The 15,202-nt window shown below is 34.8% G+C and overlaps 1 protein-coding gene and 1 pseudogene across 1 annotated transcript; one reads left to right on the top strand and one right to left on the bottom strand.

Annotated features, from left to right (window-relative positions):
* Positions 1 to 819: 819 nt before the first annotated feature.
* Positions 820 to 2,495, top strand: LOC114296250 (UDP-glycosyltransferase 92A1-like; annotated as a pseudogene).
* A 158-nt stretch (positions 2,496 to 2,653) lies between these two features.
* LOC114296241 (zinc knuckle (CCHC-type) family protein) lies at positions 2,654 to 9,908 on the bottom strand. Its single transcript, XM_028240531.2, has 5 exons — positions 9,380 to 9,908; positions 7,208 to 7,330; positions 6,150 to 6,249; positions 4,908 to 5,023; positions 2,654 to 3,069 (listed from the first exon to the last, which is right to left on the bottom strand). Exons 1-5 carry the CDS (start codon positions 9,713 to 9,715, stop codon positions 2,845 to 2,847), a joined length of 900 nt encoding a protein of 299 aa, XP_028096332.2. The 5' UTR covers positions 9,716 to 9,908; the 3' UTR covers positions 2,654 to 2,844.
* Positions 9,909 to 15,202: the final 5,294 nt, after the last annotated feature.

Genomic DNA, 15,202 nt, shown 5'->3' on the forward strand with positions numbered 1-15,202 from the left:
CAATAACTCCACAGCTCAAACTTGAAAATCATACCCAATTGACAATCCCATACTCATAGTCATAGTTGTTTCTGCTCAAACTTGAAAATCATACCCAATTGTCAAACTTGAAAATCATACCCAATTGACAATCCCATACTCGTAGTCATAGTCATTTCTGCTCAAACTTGAAAACATACCCAATTGTCAAACTTGAAAATCATACTCAATTGACAATCCCATACTCATAGTCATTGTCGTTTCAGAAAGCTGATAAAAACTAGTGAAACCTTTTCTTCCACGTAGCTTTTTCTGGTTCCAAGACCAACCTCCACCTTCCATGTCTGAGCCTTTTTGCATGCGACAATTGATACTAGCAAACCAAAAAGGATTGTTCCACCAACTCCAAAAATCAAATCAAATGTTGTAGACGTAAATGTAAGTTTATACTTGCAGTAAAATACGTGCACAAAATATACATACAACTCAAAAGTTTGTAATATTGTTCTTAACTCAACTCATTGACCTAATCTTAGTTGTGACCGAATGATAAAAATTTGAGAATAGAATTTAAGATCTTGAATTCAAATCATTCCAAGAGACCACCAGAGGTTTGCCTTCAAAGTCGTGTAATTAATCGAAGTATAAGCAAATTGACCCGAATACCCGATTTAAAAAATAATAATAAAATAAAATAAAATAACTCAACTCCATGGCCTACTCAACCCAACCACTACTTATTGATTCAAACCTCACATCCTTTTCTTTTCCCTCTCCCTACAACAAAGCCATCCTTGTCTTAAAACACATCCATGGCTGGCTCACAACAAGAACACAGTGATGTTGCCCTTCATGGCACATGGCCATCTCATACCTTCTTTGCACTAGCAACACAAATCCATCAAACAACTGGCTTCACCATCACCATTGCCACCACTCCCATTAACATCGACTACCTCCGCTTCACCATCGTCACCAACCACCAATCTCATGATCAAATCTGCCTAGTTGCTCTTCCCTTCAACAGTTCTGACCACGACTTACCACCCATCACCGAGAACACCGAGGCCGTGCCTTTGAACCAACTCACAACTCTATTTCAAGCTTCAACTGTGCTCGAAGCTCCATCCTACCAACTCCTAGCAGATATCACTGCCGAAGAAGGTCAGCCTCCAATTTGCATAACTCTCATGTTTTAAATAGTTGGGCTACTTGTGTCGCTCAAAGCATCCAAACTGTCAATGTTAGCTTTACCACTAGTAGTGCTCATAGCAGCGTGGCCTACATATCATTGTGGCAAAACCTCTCTCATCGTCGGTCCCCAGAAACCGATGAATATTTCAGTACTGGGTTTTCCTGATTCATGTCGTGTTTGTCGTTCTCAACTTAAATCAGTTTTTGAGAGCAGCCAATGGAAACGATTCACGGTCTCACTTCTTTCAACAACAAATTAGTCTTTATTTAAGCTCTTCCTTCGGGTGGTTGTGCAAACACAGTGGAAGAAATTGAACCTTTTGGTTTAGAGATTCTTAGAAAATATACCAAACTTCCTGTTTGGACTATTGGGCCTCTTCTCCTTCCAACCATGCTTAAGCTAAACCATTCTTCTTCATCTTCTTCCAATCTAAAGACATTAATATTAAGTCGACACAGAGTGGAACATCTCCACAGAAATGCCTAGAATGGCAGGACTTGCATCCACAAGACTCTGCCCTCTACATTTCATTTGGCTCACAGAATACAATCAGTGCTTCACATACGACGGTATTAGCCGAAGGCTAGGAAGATAGTGGTAAACCTTTCATTTGGGGTCATAAGGCCTCCTATTAGTTTCAACCTGAAAGGTGAATTCAGAGCAGAATGGTTACCAAATGGTTTTGAAGAAAGAATGGTGGAGAGGAAAAAAGGTATGTTGGTGCAAAGTTGGGCACCTCAACTGGAGATTTTATCACAAATTGACAGGGGCATTTCTCAGCCACGGCAGATGGAATTCAGTTATAGAGAGCTTAAGCCAGGGTGTGCCGATCATAGGGAGGCCATTAGCAGCTGAGCAGGCAATTAATTCAAAGATGCTTGTGGAGGAGATGGGTGTTTGCATTGAGCTAACTAAGACAGGAGTAGAGAATAGTATTGTGAGAGAGGAAGTGAAGAGGGTCATTGATTTGGTGGACAAGAATGGGAAGAAAGGGCAGGAAATGAAGAAAAAGGCAGTTGAGATTGGAGAGCTAATAAAAGCAGCAGTAAGAAAGGAGGAGGGCAGAAGGGGTCTTCTCTTCAAGCAATGGATGATTTTGTTTCTGCCCTTTTCTCAGCTGCTGAGACTCGAAGGCAATCACTTTGTCTTGGGGGGGCATGGATTAAGTTTAGGAACACAGAATCAATCACAAAAAAAAAGTAGACAATCTATTTAATAACAGACCTCACCATTTGATATATGACCATTTTGTGGTTGATTCTATATCAATGGGCTTATTAGAGTGTACGGTTGATATTTTAGACGAATAATAATGCCAAGGATTTAGAACTATAAATTCCTTTGTCATCTTTGAGAGTTTTTGTAATTTTTCAAATTAATCTTTGATGATGTAATCTTACTATTCAATTGGGACATTGTCATTGTACTCAAAAACACTTGAAAACACATTAATTATCTCATTCATGCACTATTGAAATATGCCTTCTGAACTATAATTTATAAACACGAACTGAAAAAATAGTATCTTCTCAGCAAAACAACTCACATGGAGAGACACCAAAAATATTTGTTTTGAAATGTTTCAATTCTGCTGAGAATTATGGTAATGATAATAATGAACAGCAAATTATAGAACATAATAGAGTTTAAATACCCGAATGAGAGAACAATCAAACTGTTTGTGAAGAGCGGGCACGTGCAGCAGCTCTTTCCATTGCCTTCAACCTGTTAGCTTCCATACGAGCTTTTTGTTCTTCCGAGACCTGTAGGTCTCTAGATATGCTAGACATGTTATCCGGGGCTTGATTAACTTGATTTGGTAAGTCTTTCACAGGGATATGATGAGAAGTTGTATCAGTAGCAGCAGAGTCACCATGTAATGCTGGAGATGGCCCCTGCACAGGAACTATATCATGAACAACCCATATGGAGAAACTGACATCTCATATGTGGCAGTGGTCTGATTTAGTGGAGGTGGTGGTAGTTTGGTGGCATTGGGAAAACTGTAGTCTGGAAAACATTTTCTACTTTTCACTTTTCAAAGTGGAAAATATTTTATGCTAAATAAAGTTGCTTTCCATTGACCATGAACATTTTCCGTTAGACTTACGTTTTTTGTCATAACAAACAGTCAAAAAATGCAGAAAACCTATTCTAGAAAATATTTTCCGCCCCAAAACAGAGCATAAAATTGATCAGTAGAAAAATAAGAAATAACTTACACAACTGTAGCTGTATATATACATATTAATCACTTTCTCTCATCAGATTGTTCATTTTTCCCACATATAGTTTGTTAAAGGTGACTGACAACAGTACAAAAGTAAAGAAATTGGACATGTCAATATGAAACAGATCACCACAAAAGCTCCATTCATCAAACAAAAAAAAGGCCCTAAAAAGCACAGATATGGCTAAGAACCTGAGACACAATGAATTCAAAAAAATAAAGATACGGACACGGGGAGAATATAATGTACAAAGTAATTAGAGACATCAATGTACATGTAGGTATATTTATATTTTTTTCATCCCCCACCCCCCTTGCTTCTATATATGTTACTTCCCAAACCAACTTTCTAAAATTATTATTTAAAAAAAAAAAAAACACAGAAGTGCCATGAGACATGTCCAAACAAAGGACACGTGTCCGTAAAGTGTCCCCAACCCATGTGTCCACAAAAAATTAAAAAATTGACACGCTACATGGCATGTCCAACATGTGGACATGCATGTCTGTGTTCGATATGTGTCAAACACACTGGCATCCATTTTTAAGTGCCTGTGCTTCCTAGAAAAAACCACTTCCCAGTGTTGCTCCCATCAATACAAGGCTCCAGGAGGTCTAGAATGGGTGGTAAAACATTCATTTCACTTTCTATTTGTGTGAAGTCACTGCCTTCAGACTTGAAATTACATTCCCATTCTCTTCAAGCAGGGTTTTTATAACTATACCAAGCAATGGCCCCATACTATGATAGAAACACACCTAATAACGTATTCCAGAGGATACACCATCAAGTATGCTTTCAAGTGCCAGCAATTAAAGAAAGCACCTCATGAACCTTCTTTTTTTTTTCATTTTTTCGTGTCTTTTTTGGCTGTTCTTTCAAATTAAAGTGTAGCTGCATCAACAATGTGAGCCCTGTTGTAAAAGTTCTAGTAACTAGGCCCCATAAATCCTTTATATAGTTTCTGCACAACGTAGCTACCAATAAATTTATCAACCTTGCAACATTTGCTACCACTATTTGTTGGTTTCTGCGAACAGAAGAATAAAATATTATGCATTTGCAATCCAAGTTTCAAACACATGTACATCTTCAACAGCAAATACAGCAGGGTCAGCCAATTTTCAAAAATTCACTGAACCAAATGGTTAGACCAAGAAAAAAAAAAAAGATTATCTGATTAAATCAAGCAATTCCAGAGCAATAAATTATCTGATTAAATTTCTCCACCTTGCAGATATATTTTTATTTCCTTTGTGTATGGTCATTTACTTTCAACAAGAGTAAAAAGCTAGCAAGAGTGTATGCAATCATATTTATAATTAAGTCTAAATGAGTACCCTATGAAAGTGCTTGTATCATGCCAACAAGACAACTGATTTCCCTTCCAAAAAGAATGTGATAGTTTACTTCAAAATAAGAGACACCCAACACAACAAGTTGATACTAATATATATTGCTGCTTAAATTTATGAACCAAAATATGATGGAAATACACTTACTTCAGTTGTCTGCTTATAAATCTCTTGAAGCATGTCTTCCTGTAAATCATCAGTGTCATGGTTTTTCAAAGATGTGTCTTCCTGGACAAGAGATGGCTCCTCTATGTTCATAGCTTCTACAGCAGCAGAAAGACCTCTATTAGAACCCCACAAACATCCCTAAGAATGTTGAAGCAAGCAACATGTGTACAATGATGTTCCTGTTAGCTAAGCCAGATCAAGAACATCACAGTAATTTTTTTACAGATTGAAAACAATAATTGATGTACATATATCCCATCTCATTGTTGTGTGGAAAGATTTTAAGTAAAAACAAAAACCTACAAAGTTTGCCTCGTGCATTAAATATGTCAGATGCACAGGAGAGGGGGGAAGGGTACATAGAAGAGTTTAAGGTTTTAATATATATGTTAAAATATTAATAAATATTGGAGATTGGTGTCAACTGCCTTTTTTTTTTTTTTTGTTGCTGTAAATATTAATAAATATTATGCAAATATGAAGTGCTAGAATAAATTTAAATTAATTGTTTCCTATAAGCAGATGGCTGCTACAGATTTTCTCTGCTTGCTATCTTTTCTTTTGTTCATTCGGGATTTCATATGTTCAAGACATTCCATCCCAGTTGGCAACGTGTTTCTTTCTCGATGGGAGCATGCTTTTAACTAAATTCTGGCTTTGAGTTGAGGGATTGCAGTTCTATTACAAATTTGTCTCCTCCAATGGGAGGTTCCTGCAACTAGGGCTTACATTGCAATGACAAACCTGCTCATACACACCAACCCCACCACCCCCAAAAAAATTTACTTGAAATTCTACAAGTTTCCAAGCTAGTTTTGTTGCAAGTTCTAAAATATTGTCAATACTACATAGGTACTCTTTATACATTCTACAGTCTACACTAAGAGGATAAAGTGACAGTCATTAACAAATAAGCTATATTATATTGTATCAAACCCCTAGCAACCAACAAGTTACAAGATGAAAAAAATGGTACATGTCAAATTTTGATGATTGACAATGGATGGGAAACAGATGTAAGTTTTATATAGACATCAATAGACATTCAGACAGAAAACCATTAAATACAATATGGTATCATTTTCCATTATAATTTCCTACATAGTACATTCATCGCTGCTTCTCTACTTAAAGCAATAACAATATCAAAATGCACGCAAATATGACATTTACATAGCTGTTTAATGAAAAACATTGCAATATGACCAGCATATAAGGTACCTTGGTCATTATTTGAGATGTTTTGTTCAACTGAGTGTTCATGTAGCATTGTTGGGTCCCCTCCATTGGCAACTCTATCCCGTAATCCTCCAAGGCATGTCTGCTTGAAGAAGTAAATAATGTAAAGAAAGAATCGGTGCCAGGTAATTCTAAAAAATATGAAGCTTTCAACCAAAAATCTATATGACCTTAAATCTACTAGTGTTAAACTATGAATACAGGAGATATTCCTAGAAATAATTGAGAAATAAATTCTCTTTAAATACCAAATTATTAAGGTTATAGGTAATGGAAGGAATAATATTTAGATTAAAGCACAGTGCTTTTCCTTTTCCATTTAAACTTGAATTCAAGGGAAGAGCATTATAATCTCACACTGATGATGTTCAAGAGTTCATTAATGATAATTGTCATAGCTTATCATTGCTGTTTCTGAAACTAAAACTATAAATTGATTTAATTTGTGAAGAAATGCCTGAGTTTAAAGCACAGTTCTTTTTTTCTGTAGGTCCATTGCAATAGTCCTCCCCTTGCCCATAAACCCACAGCCCTCAAAATTTTTTACAGAAGTATTAAAGTAGTAGTTGTTGTTACTGTTTCTGGAACTTATCTTTACTTTTCATGAAACTAATCATCACTGTTCTGAAACTAATAGTATGAATAAATTTGAAAAGAAATGCCTGAGGTTGGAGTAGAGTTTTTTTTTTTTTTTCCCCCGCAGGGGGTCATCACGATGGGCAACACAAAGGGAGTAACTGTTGCCCTGGACACAGCTGTTCCTGACTTAGTTGATAGCAACAGCCAATTCCAAGTCTCTGGTAGAACTACCAAGAGATTTTACCAGCAAAGCTAGTTGGGACATTCAAGATAAGCACTTCACCACTTGATGAATACTATGTCACCAAACACGTTGATATTATAAAATTATTACTTCTTTAAGATTTTCAAAATAGTTCTCCCTTCTTGTTTTGTTTGTCATGTAATATTCACTCTTGATATATATCCCAGGTGATAAACATAATTGCATGGGTTCAATTACATAAGAAAGAATGTTTTACCTTGACACGTCTTGTGGCACCAACTTGTTCCACCTTGTGTATAAACTGATCAAATGAATAGTAAGGAAGCACATGTGAATGCCATTCGGCATAAAGACCCATTAGGTTACACAAATCACCAACCTGCATAAATTGACCATTATGTTACAAAAGATACAAGAAAAATTAAATGAACTTGGGCAGCTGCAACCGCAGAACAAAAACAAAAAAAATAGAACCCAAACAAGCTTATAGAAAATAACATTAATTCAAAAGGAAACCACTAACACTAACAAATATATCAATGAATCCTTTTGATTGACCAGTATCGATTTAGTGTGAATGCAGAAACTAGGAGAATGAAACAGCACTACCTGTCATGTATACATAATTAGATTTTCTCACCCCCCCCCCCCCCCAAAAAAAAAAAAAAAAAAAAAACTCCAGATGAGAAACATGGCACAATTTTACTAGCTTATATAATCAATGCATTTTAATTAAAACTATTTTAAAGAGTCACACAACTTGATGAGAAAATCTGGTCTACAAACTTGTACTCACGGAGTATACCAAGCAAGTAGATGACTACAATAAAAAAAAAAAGACCCTAGAAATAATAGTGATAAAACAACTCCCCCGAGAAGAAACTTTTGTAAATGATTTGCAAATTCATCGGAATCTTGGAAATACTTTAACTGTGAGTATTGTGTTTCTCTTTTTTATTAATCTGTTTGAAGCCTTTTTTGCCATAACAATTCTCAAAGATTGAGTAGTATGTTGCTTCCAGTATGGTTTTATTCAAAGATCATACTCATTTCGTTGTGGAGTCTCTTATAGGTTACCCTATAAAAATTAATTCTATTTCTATTCTTCAAATTTCACAAATATCCCTTCACAACAGATTGATTCCAGAATCCTAACAATTACATCTCCAATCCACAACATCCCTTATACCTTTTGTGATATATAGGGCAAATTATACATGTAGCCCATGTAATTTGACTCTTGTTGTGCTAACTTAGTCTAACTGATAACATCAAACAAAAATCAAAGGCAAAATTGTTCATTCAAAAAGAAATTGATCATTTCACAAAACATTTATCAATTTAGTAGAATTTCAAAAAACATTTATCAATTGGATTAAATTAACAGTAAGAAAATTCAAAAGTAAAATTTACACAAGCAAAACCATAAGAACCAAATTAAATAAGAGACGAATTATAGGAAAGTGTAATTTTCCCATAATGATATTGTGAAAGAAAGGAATGGTACTGTGAGAGAGAAAATCTACAAGGTTAAAGCATCTCCAATCCTTCATCAATTTTTCAACAAATTCAAATTTGATGAAAAAGATTAAAAGTGTTCTCCAACCATTTCATCAACATTTTTTTCACTAAGGCTCCATTTGTTTTGCGTAAACTGTTTTTATCAAAAATATTTCACTCATTTTCCGTTGTTTGGTTGAACAAAACGCAAGTAAAACATTTTTTAAGAAAATATGTTTCCGTAAGTCAATTTTTACAAAGTTGATTCTCACTCAAAACCTTTTCAAATAAATATTTTACCTGACTAAAAAGTCATAAATAACACTTTATTGAATCAAAATTTCTCTGAGGCAATAAAATATTTTTGTTTCAAGTGTCAACCAAACGCCGAAAAATAAAAACAAAAACAAAAATATTTTTTTTTATGTAAAATCAATTTACAATAAAAATATTTTTTTTGTGTAAAATATTTTACTTCGAGACAAAAAGAGCCTAAATCAATGATGAACCAAATATTTAGCCAAATTTCTAAAGTTCATATTTCCATTCAAATTTGATGAAATTTTAAAAAGAATAACGATTGAAGATGGTTTTCTTTTGTCAAAAATGGTTAAAACAAGTTTTTAGGACAAATTTAAAATATTTCAAAAAGATTTGATTTAAAAAATAAATAAAATAAAATAAAAGAGATGTGAGAATTGAAGTGTTCTATATCAAATGAAGCTTTTAAAATCAACAAATAAGACAAAAAAATTCAGGAACGAAACCAAATCAAAAGGAGAGTTCCATATCAGATCAAGCTTTTAACAAAATTCACACAAATTTGATGAAAACAAGAGAGTAAGAAATTGCTATTACAAATCAACAAACAAGAGAAAACAATTCAGAAACTAAACCAAATCAAAAAGACCGTGATGTGAATGAATACCTCATGTCCACGGCCACGATACTTGAAAGAGCGAGGAAAGTGGCGAAGAACGTAACCAATTCCATCGTTGGAGAGAAGAAGCTCAGGAGTGAGCTTAGGTCTCGCTCTGGGAACCTTCTTGGGCTTCTCAGATGACTTCTGTAATGGCTTCGAACCCCCAAAACCACCACCATTGAAGGTAGACGAATTGTGTTTAGAGTAATTGGGAGATGAATTTGGATTAGGGTTAGGGTTTTGGTTGGGATTTGAAGGGCAATCTCGGGACCAGTGGCCAGGGCGGCCGCACTTGTAACACCCAGTCGGCGCCGCACCGCCGCCACCGCCGCCGTGGTCCATTTCTTTGCCTTCGGAGATATTCGATCCGATGACGATCTCTTTGTGTACTGTTTCAGTTTGATTTTAGGTTTAGAATGAAGAAATTATTGGCGGGAATTACAGGAGGGAAACCGGATGGGCTAATAAATAAATAAATTTTAGAAAAATACTTTACAAAATTAAAAATTACAATTTTTTATTCGAGAAAATTTGTGATAAATCTAATCTAAGGGGGTACAATATAAGGTATTAGATCTAATAGATATTTTTTTTAGTGAAAGATTCATAAGAAGTCTTTTTTTGGTTTTATAAGACGTTTTGTTTCTAATTTTACCTCTTAATTTTATCTGTTGACTTTTTTTACTATCGATTTAATTTTTTTTATCTATTTAAATTTATATCTATCTATTTAAAATTTTTTTTATTTGTTTAAATTTTTTGACTATCTGTTTAAATTTTTACATATCTGTTGAAATAACACTCTTATTTAAGTAATTTTTTTAAGGATAAATTATAAACACACTCCTTGAGATTTGCTTAATATACAGATTGCTACCTATGATTTGAAAATTACAAATACCCCCTTATTAGAATTTTTTATTTAACAAAATTAACTAAAAAAAATGAAATTCATAATTGATCTCCTATACAATAATAAAATTACATAAATTATTAATTGAAACATATTTTCAATATCATTAAAAACTGTTAATTGACTGGATGATTTATTAATAAAATGAGCGATTTGTTATGAAATTAAAAATCTCAGAAGGTGGAATATAATTTTCAAAACCACATGGGACGATTTGTATTTTAATCAAATCTCAGAGGTGTATTTGTAATTTACCCTTTTTTTAAACTATCTGTGTGAACATTCCTATTTGTTGAATGCCACAAGTATATCTGTTGAATTCCACAAGTATATCTGTTGAATTCTACAAGCATATTCTTTTGCTATCTGTTTATTTTTTTTCTATATATTTACCTGTTGAAATCCAAATACGTTCAAATTCAACTTTGGATTTCAACACAAGTCTGGATTTCAAATTCAACACAGATCTGGATTATAAACTCATCATCATCAACAACAACAACAACAAAAAAAAAAAAAAATTTAAATATATAAAAATCATATTAGATTCAATGTAATTTGATCAGTTGAATTTCTATATTGTAATACAAAGAAAGTAGACAATGTTAAGGAAATTATAAGCAAAAAAAAATATGATATGTTGATTTTTATTCCATAACTGTCATCGCCAACAACCAGCTACAACCCCCACCACTGTCTAGATCGACTTTGATCTGACCACATAGTTGAGTTGCAATCTTGATTCAATTGTTCTTGCCAAGATCTAAACTCGAATCACACTCCAAGTTGAACATTTGAACTTGACCGACTTCAACAGATCTCCAGTTGCATCTTCGCTTCCATCGTTTAACTTCACCAAATCTCCGCTAGTAGCGTTTGCCGAGCTCATCAAATAGAAGAAAAAAAGAGAGATATGGAGGGAGGAGACAAAGAACAATCTCGAGAAACCATCAGCGATAGAGATGGTAGAGAGATCATGCCGGAATAACCAGATCTGACTCCAAAATCCCTACAAATCTGTGATTAGCTGCCATACAATATAACTTCAATGTAGAGAGAGAAAATGAGTAGATTGAGCCGAAAAGAGAAGAGAGAGAAGGTTGGAGAGTTGGAAAGAGAAACAAAGAGATCTAGAAAGATAGAGAGAAAGTGGTGGCGTTTGGCGGTGAGATCTCCTGAGAGATCGTGTTCGCGTTTGGCTTCAACAATCGACGACTGTGGTGGTGGCGATCGCCATTGCCGATATGCGAGCTCGGCAATGGGAGAATCGATAAAGCGATGAAGTTTTAGATGGAAGAGGTTGCGTCGACACAGGTGGAAGGATGGTAGAGTCTAGGGTCACAAAGGCAGCAGACGACGATGAAGAGGAGTTTGGAGAGGGAATAAGAGAGTCTGGAGAGAGAGAGAGAGAGGAGAATGAATTTGGTTTAGTTTTGGAATTATGATTTGACTGTGAAGTTGTGATTTAAGTGTGAAATTATGAGTTGAGTTTTGAAATTAAAAAATTTATTTGGTTATGAGTTTTGAAAAGAGTTTTTGAATTTTAAATTTTGAAAAGAGTTTTGAGTTGTATTTTGAGTTTTGTGTTTTTAAATTTTGAGTTGTATTTTGAATTTTTTGGATTTATTTATTTAAAATATTAAAAAAACATTTACGACAATTTTATTTTTTTATTTTACATATATAATATTTAATTTTTTTTTAATTTTCTAATTTTAAATATTTTATTTTATTTTGTAAATTTTTTAATTTTTGAATTTTAATATTTTAAACTCAAAACTCAACTCCATACTTAAATTGTAACCAAACAAAAAACTCAAAACTCAATTCAAAAATTATTTTTAAAACTCATAACTAAACACATAACTCGAAACTCCACACTAAAGATGTACACGGTTCGGATTGGTTCGGTTCTAAGAAAATCCAAAAACCAAACCGATTCTAACGATTCTGTAATTTTAAGAATCAGATCAAATCATTGCACTTGTAAAACTAGACTAGAACTAAACCGAAATAACGGTTTGGTTGCGGTTTGATTCACGATTTCAAAAATTTCTATTTCCAAGAATAAATTTGTAACGCCTCGAAAATTAGGCAGGGTATATCTATTTATGCTACATAACCCACCTGATGGACAAACACATATGTATAGCTAACTATTCCATACATCCATTTCCATTAAATCCCAAATGCCAAATACATGCTATTCACTTCTCAATGCCCTTGTTCCAATCCCAAGCATACATTTTACAACAAGTATGAAATGGAAGCCAACCAGATAATAAGTGCCCCACAAGCTTACAAATTTATCCAAGAACATTCTTGGTTACACAAAATGGAGTTTCAACTCAATGCAAATACAGCCATGGGCTTACATTCAACAAATAACAATAAAACAAAAATGAAGCCTCAACTCCGAGTCCTCCCAAGTCAATGCCTTGGCGGAGGCATAGTACCTGTACTTGAAATGGTTTTCCTTATAGGGTGAGTCACAGCCCAGTAGAGATATACTACACAACATATGAACCATGACAAGACTAAAGAGGAGTATGCTCATGCCATGCTCACGATAAAACAATTTATTTCTCCTTTTCTAAAGCATGTAATGCTGAAATGCAACAACAGATATAAAACCATTTCCATTTTAACCCATATCTGTTACATGAATACAGGCTCTGTGAATCTCTAAGTGAGTGTCTGCAAGTAGGCCCTAATGCACTACCACTGTCATTTTTACCAGTAAACTGGAAGGCTCGACACCTAACCGCGCGGTTCTACACCCCCTACCCAAATTCACCAAGTATTTATCTTTTCGCAAACAAATACATTTCCAAACATTTCTCAAAAACAGATACATTTCCAATGAAATGAATGTAATGCAATGTCCAATGCAACAAATAAAGAATATGGTTCAATTTACCTAAGTCTCATGCATTTCTACAACAATCACGGCTATCCTCCACCAATAGCCCAAAATAGATATTTCTAAACGGATATTTAAACAATTAAATTTCAAAAAAAAAAATTCCAATAAATATAATCTATTCCACTATCACGACCCTATTCCGCCCCTAATAGAACGGTGCCATGATGGCCAGTAATCCGAGATTACCAAAGGCCAACTTACAAAGTCACACACAATCAGAGTATACATATGGGGCTCACACGTGCGGAAGCAATAAATTTAAATCTAAATAGTCCACAAGAGCTGTACATAGATCAAATGAAATATCATACATAACGTGGTTTTACAACTTGAGTACAAATAAAATAAATACATATGACATCTTGATCAAAAGGCTTCTCGAGCCGACATATACAAAATGAACTACAATGACCAAGCCAAGAAGCATAATCTTCAAGATGCTACAAAATACGAATCCAAACAACTTGCAAATAATCATCTAGGCGTCACCGCCTTCTTGCTCATCACCTACATATATATATGGAGAGGGTGAGCTTAGATACTCAGTGAATGATATGAGAAATAAAGGTTTAAAATGAATGATATCCGAGATCTTTATCAAAACAATACATATCATAGCTTGTACAAATCAAGAGATGAACTGAGTTCATCTATCAAGTCTTTCAAATCTTCAAGAGATGCTTACTAGCATCTACATAATACAAGGGATGACATTCTGGACAAACCAACGCGGTAAACCGTCGGCGGCAAGACAAAGGAGATATCTTAAACAAACGCGCTAGTTGCATTATAGTCCCCTAGCACTAAGGACTTTCCAAGACAAACGCGCTAATTGCATTATAGTCCCCTAGCACTAAGGACTTTCCAAGAATGTCATCAAAACAAGATAATACTTGATACAAAAACTAGGGATAATCATTCATGCTTGATCAAATACTTTTCCAAAACAAAGCAAAGCTTTATCGAAACTTTATAACATAGTTTTATTAAAAATACCACTCATATAGCTCTTTGGGTGTGGGGATTAAGGCAAGAGTCCAAGACCTACAAATACATGGCAAAGTCCACTGAATGCACTTCAAGAAGTCAAGAAGAGATGCTCAAGGATGGGTATGAAATGCATTCTTAGAGCAAGCTTTTCATGAGTGTAAATGATCTCGGCATTTCTTTCAAAACTAAGTCAAGACAAAGCAAAACATGCTGGGCACCAACCAGGTCTTGGCCGAGGTCCCACACCTCTTGGGCGAGGTGTGGTCCCGATGACCATATGCAGGGAAATGAAGTCGGGAAAATCTGGGTTTTCCTTCGAGGAACATGAAGAACATGAACATGAATGCTAAAATCTTAACTTGTTATTACAAAATCTAAGATTTCATGAGATGAGTTCGAAAACGTGGACCTGGGTACCCATACTTGGAGGTTTCATGAAAACAAACACGAAAATATGGATCTTGGTACAAACTTTCGGATCAAAATATGGTTTTATTTCAAGAATACAAGAACATTATTTTCTCTTTCTAAAACAAGCTTTACATCAATGCATGGCTCATGAATGATGCTAGATCATGCAATGTGATTAGATGAACATGGAGAACAACAAGAGCACATCAAGATTCTAACCTCAAAACGTGGATCTAACGGCTCAATGTGTGAAGATCAAGCTTGGAAATCTATTCTCACTCTAAGAACTCTTCTTCCTGTCTTCCTAGAGCTTCTCTCTCTTCCTAGAACAAGATATAACAAAATGATGTAGGTTTCTCTACTGCCAGCAGACTTAACCCTCTGCTAGGACAAGTGGCAACGACTGGTTGGCTCTCCTCAAAAGGTGACTGACTAACAAGACAAAAGCATGACAAAGTGTATACAACAAGTAAGGTGACATGGGCACTCCGGCAGGTAATGATCTCGGGTTAAGACAAAGGCTTCGGCAAGTAAGATCTCAATGATCTCGGTTAGGAAGGATAACACTTGGCCTAGCTGTGCCACACCT

The sequence above is a fragment of the Camellia sinensis genome, chromosome 11, assembly GCF_055761805.1.
Source record: "Camellia sinensis isolate YWXY chromosome 11, ASM5576180v1, whole genome shotgun sequence".
Taxonomy (NCBI): Eukaryota; Viridiplantae; Streptophyta; class Magnoliopsida; order Ericales; family Theaceae; genus Camellia; species Camellia sinensis.